This window comes from Patiria miniata, unplaced genomic scaffold (assembly GCF_015706575.1).
Source record: "Patiria miniata isolate m_02_andy unplaced genomic scaffold, ASM1570657v1 HiC_scaffold_21, whole genome shotgun sequence".
Classification (NCBI taxonomy): domain Eukaryota; kingdom Metazoa; phylum Echinodermata; class Asteroidea; order Valvatida; family Asterinidae; genus Patiria; species Patiria miniata.
Window position 1 is genome coordinate 7,276,847 of NW_024037060.1, and position 10,781 is coordinate 7,287,627.

At 42.3% G+C, this 10,781-nt stretch overlaps 1 protein-coding gene across 1 annotated transcript; it reads left to right on the forward strand.

Annotated features, from left to right (window-relative positions):
• The first annotated feature begins 3,446 nt into the window (after positions 1 to 3,446).
• On the forward strand, positions 3,447 to 9,574 carry LOC119729866 (metabotropic glutamate receptor 4-like). The gene is made up of 2 exons (XM_038202659.1): positions 3,447 to 5,444; positions 9,074 to 9,574. The coding sequence occupies exons 1-2, from the start codon at positions 3,447 to 3,449 to the stop codon at positions 9,572 to 9,574; spliced, it is 2,499 nt and encodes an 832-aa protein (XP_038058587.1).
• Positions 9,575 to 10,781: the final 1,207 nt, after the last annotated feature.

The window sequence follows — 10,781 nt, forward strand, 5'->3', positions numbered from 1 at the left end:
ATATAGGTAGAGTAACAAACAATTTTCAAAATTTTCAAAATGGCTGCCATTGATTGATGTTCTACCTAGTTTTTTTTTCAAAGGACAAATCTGCGATGGGCCTATAGCCAAATATCTTTTTCGAGACATACTCTGACTGTGTGCCAAATGCCATGCTTGTATCATCAAAGACACAATCCCTGCACCTATCTGCAGCACAATTTTTACAGGTCACTTATGAAATTGTGCCTTTTTAGTGGTCGAAAAATTATTTACTGAAAAAGAATCTTCCAGCTGATAACATAAGTTCAATTATATACCGTAAAGACAATTTTTTAGCTATACTCCATATTTATTTTTTAAAAGTTTCTGGAATTATAAGTATTATTTTAAATATTTTTGTTTTCAATTATGGTTTGGTTTTTATCAAGTCTCAGTGGTGACAATAGTACTTATAAATAAAGAAATCGTCCTAGTAACAAAAAATGTTTTGAATGAGGTTCTTTTTATCTGGCTAATTGGCCAATGCATGCTGTATACATTCGGTCTGATTATGGTTTAGTTCTCAAGTGCAGTGTTTCGCTTTGCATGATTACAGACCTCTTGATTTCACGCGATTTCCATGACAACCTTTTATCGGCCAAGGGGCCAGTACTTTCCAACTCGGTCAACTTGAAGTGTCGGAGATTCCCCGTCGCCAGAGTTTGGGGGGGGGGGGGCGTTCGATTCCTTGGCTTGGTGATTTCATTTCGCGATTTCATTAGATTTTAAGCGTCTGCGTGCCCGTCGACTAGTCGGTCGCGGTTTGGCCTCGCCTTCTTTGTCCTTGGAAGGGAAATTTTGCTCATTACTGGCTTTTAACACAAAATGTTCTTGGAGGTTTCAGGGAATTTGAGGGGTGTGCAGATGTCGAGAAGGTTGTAAAAACGTATTCTCCATTTTAAAAAATCCTCAGTAAATATGCCTACAACGGAGTGCAAATTGTTTTCTTAGAACAGGTGGGTTTTTTTTGGGGGGGGGGGGGGCTGCTGAACCCCTTATTAGAACCCACTCGCAACAATTTCATTCCTTTGTGTAATTAGCGTAATTAACGAAAGATAGCATTTTGTGTCTCGAAATTTGGTAATCACGTGTAGAGCACATCATAATATGTTAGAATATCAAAAAAATATCAGATTGCTTAAAATCTCGGTAGTTTGGACGGATTCGTCACTTCGTCAAAACGGTAACGAACATGTTTACCTTTATCGTATAGATATGCATTAAAATGTTTGATACTCGCTCAAAATGGCATTCCAGCATTTATTAAGCTTTAAAATGTCACGCCGTGTCACTATCACTCGACCAAATCAGAGTTGATTTTTGAGATCGTGCTGAATGCCATTTTTTAGTAATACAACGAGCACAATAGAATTCGTACATTGTGTCCAGAAGTATCGGATACAGCTAGTTCAATTGCATGATGCATCACTCGGCGTCAGAGTTCCAATCTGTAGTCATTTCAAAATATTTGGTTTTCTCCAAATTGTGATTTTCTGTCAAATTGCAAGTCAGTTGGCTTCAATGCGAATTCGTGAGCAAAATATAAGGTACGGTATGAATAACTTTATAATTTATGAACATTTAGAAAAGAAAATACTCGAAAAGATTCCATTCAGTCAAGACATTTCCCTTTGTGCACCTACCATACCATCGTAATTATGACATCCCTTAGGCCAAAAAAAAAAGTCTCCGGTTTCTGGTATGGAGCTTGCCCCAAAAGTGGTGCGGCGACGCGGCTTTTTTTTTTTTTTTACCTGTTTTTTTTTTTTTTTGGCTTCAAATGTCGGCTGATGACTGCAAATGGTGCCCGACTAAACTTATGGGAGTCCAGAGAGGCCACATAAAGCTTATTCTCGATCATAACCCCATCTAAAAACACGTTAAAATTGTGCAGCAGCAGGATTCCAGTCAAACCAGTGAGTTTGGCGGTTTTGAGACATCATCTTGTATTGAAAAAAAAACTTTTTCATTTTGCCGACGCGCATGGCTACGGCGACGCGCGCGCATACCAGAAACCGGAGACTTTTTTTTTGGCCTTAATTATGTTTTTACATCCCTTAACTATGTTCAACCCAAACGCATGACATATATTAAATATGTCATCTATTTGGGTTGAACACTAGTTATGTCACACATTGGGTTGAACAAAAATAACCGCATTATTAAGTTACCTTTAAAAAAACCCAATTGACCCCGAAATAATATGAACATTAAAATGACTCGAAAATAATCTAATACTGACGCAATTTCAGTTGCAGTATACCCACGCTATGCTGCAAACGATAATGAAGAAATACATTATTACAAAATATGCAGAACGCACGGGCCAACACAACTGGAAAAGTTGAACGCCGATGCAGTGAAGAACATATGAATAAACAAGACAATGTTTTGGAGGAGCCTGAGTTTCAAAACCGAAGCTTTTGAACTACATTTTCTATCCAGGGAATATACATCGGAGCTGCACTTTGGCCGCTTACTTACTGTCACTTTCATCACTCAGCCACTTGAAAGAGCTGCACGAGTTGTGTCGTTAATTGAAATTGGCGCCAACGATACACGCTGACTAAAGCGAAGATGGTTCTCTTTTGGTAAATGGTTCTTCTTATGTTTTCGTTTGTTAAAGTTGCTTCGTTGTGCTATGTTAGAGTTTTACACCGAAAAAAATATTTTGTTTTAGGTTATGGAATATTATACATATAACAAATTTTCAATTATTTATGGGGCCGACAATAGTTTGGGCGTATCTTTTTGTAAATTATTGGTGCAAAAACGACCCGGCAGAATAGAAGCGTATTTTGAAAAAGGTTGAAAACGTCCAAAAACATACGAATTAATAAATTAGTTTTTTCCGTTCAAAAAAAAAAGTACGGTTTAAAAAATCGTTCGGATTAAAAAAATCGAATATGTTGAAGAGCACGGGTAGCCAACTTTATTTCACGATATTAATTCAGCATCGTATAGTTGAACATCAATTTTGCCACCAACGTAAATTTGTAAAGATCAGTCGGTAGAACAGTCCAGTGCGCGCCTAGTTATCGATTGCGATGTGTTTTTATTCTGGACATGAATATTTTAATGGTCGACATTCAACCTTGGCGTTCTTTCAGATATCACGACTTGACACAAACAACCGTCAGCTAAATAATATATGGTCACGTATTCATCATGATGTTAATGTTATGCCTCGATTTCGGTCATAAAATTGTTTCGACTGTCTTGAATTCATGCAGTCTATTTCTTACTATTTTGGAACCGTCCATTTCAATTTTAGCGTGTCTGCTCATACGTGCAGCTCTTCGATTTGTGAGCACAGCTCTGTGAGAAGACGTCCAGTACGCCCTTGGATATTTTTAAAAGCGTTGTTAACTGAAGGCTACCCATACATAGTTTAATCTCAACAACCGCGATTCATGTCTTTAGCCATGACGCTGTCATGTGCCGCCAGCGTACTATTTGTAATCATCGGTGCCGTGCGGAGCGCAGTTCCACCGGCAGCTCGGCTGGCCTACGCCCGGCAAGGCGATTACATCCTCGGTGGACTCTTCCCGTTGCACTTCACCGACTGCGATGCCATCCCGACAATGTGGTCTCTGCAGCAGGCTGAGGCCATGGCATACACCGTGGATGACATCAACAGCCGGGTAGACCTGCTTCCCAACGTAACGCTTGGCTTCGATATCAGGGACAGCTGTCGGAATGAAGACCTGGCCCTCTGGTCGTCTCTCTCGCTCGTCCGAGGGGACAACGGGGAGTCTTCATGCGGGAATTCATCCTCTGGTTTCCCCGGGAAGGTCGTCGGTATCGTCGGTCCGATGACGAGCATCGCTAGCCTGACCGTGACTTCGGTGGCAGACCTGTACGACACACCGATGATCACTTTCGGCGCGACAAGCGACGAACTGAGCGACAAGGACCGATTTCCATACTTCCTTCGCACCGTACCACCAGACCGCCTGCAGGCCGAAGCTATCGTGGACCTGATCTCCCACATGGGTTGGGAGTACGTTTCCATCATCTACCGAGCAGATACCTACGGGATCCGAGGGGCTCATGCGCTGGAAAGTCTTGCCGAGGGGAGAGGGGTGTGCGTGGCTCTGTCCCTCCCCGTCCAAAAGTACCCTTCACATTCCGAACTCGAGAAGGTCAAGGTGAAGCTATTGGAAGCCCGTAAGGCGCGCGTACTGGTCATCTTTGCCGGACTGGCCACTGCAAACGCTGTTGTTGGAGCCGCCAGAGACTTAAGTATGGAGGAACATTTCATTTGGATTGGCAGTGAAGCTTGGGCGCACGGTGTAGGTCGGGACGGCTCGGGCAAGACACCACCCATGGGTACCGTCTTTGTGCTTCTTCACAACCCAGAACCTAGTGGGTTCTTTGAGTACTTCTCCAGTCTGGACAGGGAGGCCATCTTGAAGAATCCCTGGTTCGAAATCTTTCTGGAAAACTGGGAGGCAGTCAATAATTGCACGGTGTGGGTGGAGGACGGATGTGGAATACCACACCGGGATCTCTACACCCCGTCGTCCATCATGTCACCCGTCATAGACGCGGTTTATGCATTTGCGTACGCGTTGCACTCTTTGCTCAATTCGTCCACTTCCGACACGGTGAAAGGAAAAGACTTTTTACACCATCTTAAAGCGGTCAGTTTCCAGGAGGAGAGAGGAAGATTCGAGTTCAACTCGGACGGAGCAGTGTCAGGCAAGTACCTCCTTCAAAATGCCCAGATGGTCCAGGGGGAGTTCCAAATGGTTACGGTGGGTCTTTGGGATGCCACAACCCCAGAGCGTCTAAGATTTGATACGGATATCATCTGGGCAGACGGATCCGATGTAGTACCGACCTCAACGTGTAGGGATGTCTGTCCCACCGGTTCTAGGGTCGCTCCCTTGAAAGAGAATTGCTGCTTCGGGTGTGCCGCCTGCGCGCCCTACGCCATCGTGTTTAACCACACAGAATGCATCGAGTGTGAGGAGACCGAGTGGCCCGACGAGAAACGCTCCTCTTGCGTCCCGATCACCCCAGTGACGACTGAATGGACCCACCCGCTGCAGCTGACTATCCTGATCCTGTCGTGTATGGGTTTGACACTAGCCGTGATCATTGCTTTTGGACTGGCCTGGTACCGCAACCACAACGTCATCAAGGCGACTAGCCGTGAGCTAAGCAGCGTCAATGTCTTGGGCCTCCTTCTTGGGTTTGTGGCTCCTTTTCTCCTGATAGCAGAACCCACTCCCATCACCTGTTGCATGTCCCAAGCATCTGTTAGCCTCTGCTTCACGCTAGCCTACGCCCCAACCTTGCTCAAAGTATGTAGGATCTACCGCATCTTCAGGGCCGCTAGGAAGTCGGCGGGCCGGCCACGTCTCATATCTCCCACGGTACAACTCACCATCGTCTGCTTCTTGATTCTAATTCAGGTAACTATATGCGCTCTTTCTCACTTGCCAATTTAACTTTTCCAGTAGAAAACAAGTAAGTCTTGTTTGTAAAACTGGGTTTTTTTCTTGTTCCGATGAGCGAATGTTCTAACCCCTGTCGAAGCTGCATCTTCAATTCTTGGTATCTCGTAAATTTAACACAGTTGAAACATACAAAACGAGGAACATACTACGAACTGATTTGCTTTACCAACATGATATCAAAAGTTAATTTTTTTATTCATATATAGTTAAATATAATGCTGACAACACTTTATAGTAATATGTTTTAAACATCTTCCTCTCAAGGGTGGATCCAGAGCACAATTTTTTGAGGGGCCAAAAAAAATTTGGTCCGCCAAAAAGTGGGTCCAAAAATTTACGGCGTGGGGTTCGGGGCCCGCTTAAATTTTTTGGATTGTAGATGCTCTGTGGTGCGATCTGAGGCAATATCTGACCACTTTAACCATTTGTTTTGGTGGTGTACGCAGTGCCTGCCTTTATTGCGACGTAAGTTTAAAAAAAGGGGGTTGGTTTTTTTTTGGGGGGGCATGGCCCCCGTTGGCTCCCCTGGATCCGCCCTTGCTCCCTCTCGAAATCCATAATGCTCGGAAGTAATGCTTATGTACAATGTTCAGTTTTCACCCAGTTTATAGTCTCTATACACTGAACAAGTTCTTGTGTGAACTTGGATATAAATTGACAGTTGAATATTTGTCAGGAAGACAAAACTGCATTAAATCTGCTTAAAGAAATTGATCTAAAAACAAATTGGGCAAGACATTTTGTTTGGTGTGTTCTTTACTCACATAGGGTAACCTTTATACATGAATATGCATGTATACAGGCATATTTTACGGATTTGACAATAAGCCTTTTTATATTTAATCTGGCAAGTGAATTTTGTTTTCTCCGTAAGCGTAATGCTAAAGAAGAGATCCAAAGAAAGCCACTAAAGATTGCAACTATACCCGTCCAAATTACACCTTTCTCCTGAGTTTAGACAAGCATATGAGAATGAAATTCTCCAAAGTAGCATATTCTTGTGCAATTATTACATCAAATATGCATCTTCTTGAGAGCCCCTTGAACAGGTAACTAATTCAAGAAACAACCCGCGAAACACCCATCCCGGCCCACGAAAAACAACTCCCTCCCGGCCGAGCCGACCGTTCAAGGCCCCTTGCGTCACAACGCGATTGGTACAAATCATATTGGTCCGAATGGTGGAGTATAAGACTTTCATGTTTGTTTTCTCTGATATTCAATTTCCACAACTCATTAATATGATGGCATTTTGACGAAGATGAATAAATCACACGGGTGGAACTAATTGAAAAGGACGTAGCAAGGAAATGACACCGAATTGAATTGACCAATTCGACATGTGTCTTCTGTTTCCAAATTAGTTTACGTTATTGCCTTTTTCCTCCCAGCAATAAGCATTTCATTTAATTTCTTTGGCTGAAATGCTCCTAGCTATTCGAGAGTTAATTCCCCCTGGGTGGGGAGGGGGGGGGGGCTGTGTGAGTATGGACAATTTAGCATATTACTAAATATGGGGGGGGGGGTCAGGTTGGCGTAGCGGTACTTTCCTCGCCTTCCACCGCTGTGACCCGGGTTTGAATCCCGCCTGGGCCAATATGTGGATTGGGTTTTCAGTCTCTACCTGATTCCGTGGGTTTTCCTCAGAATATTCCTCTGGGCTTCTCCTCCCACCTCTAAAACCGTAATTTCTTGTCATTGTCTTCTCTCTACATGTTTCTTCAGGCTTGTGTGCTACAGTGCCTAGGGCGCTTTTGAGGAATCCTTGGTTTCATTACCAGAAATGATTAATAATGATAATAAAAACAACAGATGACTTGCTTGGACATTAAATCAGTATGATAAAAAAAAAGGTTTGTTGTCGACCACAATGTTTTCTCCACAAAATAACGGCTATGTTTCTGTCACTACTGCATTTTCAGCAATGTGCCTTGTTGTGTGCGATGTTTGTCAAGTAGGATCTAACTATAGTTTGGCTATTTTGTGCATTTTTTTTTCGCTTTAAAAAAAAATAATTAATTGGTAACTAAATACAATGGCAGTATCTATCTTTTGTGTGCGGTACCTACATAATATTTTCTCAACCTATTCTATTTTGGTGTGCTGTAAACAGACTCGTACTGGGAAAAAAAAAGCCGACAGTCAGTTTTTATATTTACACATCGTTGACAAATTTTGTGAGTGATAGATCCATTACATCAATCCAACAAAGGGAAGGGCTATCACCTTTGAAAAGACCGAAGACATTAGTTTTATTTCTGTATTTTCTCCCGTCAAACTGAAATTTAAAGAACGTGTATTTTTAAAACACAATATTGACATTCAGGAACGGGCAGTGCACGGTTCTAAAGCATAATGTCATTTGCAAAGAGTGTTCTTTTCATAAAATATTTTATAATCAGATTCTTTTCCTCTGAATAATCTTATCGAGATGTATCCAGTGATGAATATTATTATTCAAAATATATCTCTTACAATCTGTTTTATCACAACCCCGCAAGAAAACAGGCAGCAAGTGTTGTGTTGAATGCGCGGATGGAGGGAAGGCATAAATCACACCAGACCCTCGAAATGTATAGCGCCGTTCGTGGCTTTTGGCAGAGAATTACTCTTCGTAAACATAATCATTGAATTCCATTCTCGTTAATCAATCAATTTGTAAAAGAAAAAAAAGACATTGACATTCTTCTCCAGCCATGCCTCTGTCAAATTATCTACAATTATTTTGGGATAATTGAGCTTACGCCTCATCCCCTAGAACGGAATTCATTAAATCTCGTTCATTAATTGATATCTCGATCGATGGGTCAGGCCTTTCCCCCTGACTGTCAAGAAACAACATTAAGCGATAATGGACTATATACAGGAAAACACTCCTAATCAAATTAATGGTAATCAATGTATAGCCTTTCTTTACAGGCTTGTAATTTGTCAATGGCAGTCCTGGTTAAAATTTAATATTGCCAGGTCCTTGTTATAAATTGATAGAGACGGTTTTCGTGAATTCTTCAATTTTTTAGAACCTACACGACCTTTTTGGTATGAAGGAAACATTGCAGTCGCCCTTTGGGCAACAAAACGTCCCTCAAATATCATTGGTTCTGAGCATGTCCGAGTCTCCTATATAGGTGTACAATCGGGAGGTCGCAGGTTCATTTTCCGCTCCAGTCAATTTCAACCTTTTATTGAATTTTTTTGTTTGTTTTGAGCAGTGCCTTTATGAAAAAAAAAAAACTTTGCATAAGTAATTGGATCGCCATGTTTAAATATTGAATTGATTGTCAGGGGGAAATATCTTACATATGAGAGAAATATTCACTTGTTGAAAATTCAGGACTATTACTGTGTGCCTTTTATTGGAAAATACTTTAATAAGCATCGACAGTTATTCATGAGAAAACAATTTCAGGGACCACGAAACAAGGTACAACTTTGAACCTCAAGTAAATTCGAGTATACAAGTAAATTCGAGAATACGAATTCTTATGGGTAGGCGTGTCTCAATATGTCTGAATTACTCAATAATGTCTGACTCATCTCCATACGTCTGAATTATTTGGGTGCGTTTATGTCTCGATATGCAGGTTATCTGCGTCATCGTGACGTCAGCAGTCCACCCCTGCCAGCCCCAGCTACTGACCTTCAGGCCCAGAGAGCCTCGTCTTGAATTGTACTGCGTCTTCGACACCGGCTTCCTGGTATCCAGCACTTACAACCTGGTGCTCATCCTGGCCTGCTGCGTCTTCGCCTTCCTGGCGCGCAGGGTGCCAGACAACTACAACGAGTCCAAGTTCATTGGGGCCAGCGTCTACTCGACCCTTCTGGCGTGCCTGGCGGCCATAACGGTTTACTACACGTCCCGCGATAGCCTGCAGAAAGTAGCTGCGATCTGTATGGCCGTGCTGCTAAACGCCTACCTGACAGCAGCCTGCGTGTACATCCCGAAGTTGTACGCCATTCGATTCCTCTCGTCTGCGTTGCAGTCTACGGGCGACGATGAGCGCATTAGGGCGGGTTCGCGTAGGAGGGCGTTCATCTCGCAATCCATGAGCGTAAATAGCGTACATCCTGGTCCATCAACTTAGAATTCCCTGAATCGTATTGTGAGGACAACAGGAACCAGACCAACTCCGGGATTCCACTGTCCCCCCCCCCCCCCACACACACAAACATCCAAGTAGTTATATCAAGTTGAAAGACTGTGATGAAACATAGAGTCAAATCCAGATCTTGCTGAACGAACTTTTCGCAAGAATGCCAATGAGCACCAAGTTGTAAATTTTTAAAACAATTTATGACCTTTTGTGCAATTAGGCTTATTAGATATGCACTTAATTAAATCTTGCCCAATTATACTGGTAACATTTTAGCATAGCTTTCACTCGCAACTCCCCTTCTCAAAATTACTAGGACATCCTTTCGTAAATATTTTTTTTAGGGAACGAACATCACAAGTGCAAAGACCGAGGAGCGCGCCAAGCCATAAACTATCATCGCTGGTGCAATGATTTCAAATGTCATTCACAAGTTAAACTTAAATATTATGATGCACCAAATTGTTTTCTTTCATTCACTATAGGTGTTTCTTTTTATTTATGCTGGATGACAGACAGACGAGTTGTACTCAGGGTCAGGGGCGGGGTTAGACAGAGAGGGGAGGTGGCACTTATTACAGATCACAATGGCTTCGTTCAATCAAGGGCAAGGATTTTATAAGGGCGACACCCAGTCGGGTTCCAGGGAACGAAGTCTTCGGAAGCTCTGAAGTGTCAAAATATCAGCACACTGAAGAAGTCACATAGGCTACAACCTCACTTCCTCCCTGGCCACCGCCATTGAATGCTTTTTACTGCATTTTTCACTCGGATCGCAAATTCAATAGCACATTTACGTACATCCTTTTGCCATTTCAGAACTACAAGGGCACATGCATTTGCAATAAAAAAAAACTATACTACAAAGGAGTGGCAGCCGAACTCAATTTCTACCAATTGCTCGGGCTCATGGGTAGTTCCTTGCTCTATGGATATACCTTTTCAATTAAATTACTTTTTATGACATTTGTTATCCTCTTAAGAGTAAGTAGGAAAAGATTCGTCAAGCCGCGCCATGAAGTATAATTTCATGTTAGCAACCTTGAAGGCATCATAAAAAGGACGGAAGTGACATCCACGTTTTCGCTGTTTTATACACAACAAAAGACAGAAAGTAATGCGATAAAGACCTCTTTTCCATTCTTTGTGCACGACATTAAAAATATCCATAAATACCTAAGACAGTTTACGCATTCCT

Coding starts and splice junctions, on each gene's coding strand:
- LOC119729866 (XM_038202659.1), top strand. CDS start 3,447: ATGACGCTGTCATGTGCCGCCAGCGTACTATTTGTAATCATCGGTGCC. Junction 5,445..9,073: donor GCTTCTTGATTCTAATTCAG/GTAACTATATGC, acceptor CTCGATATGCAG/GTTATCTGCGTCATCGTGAC.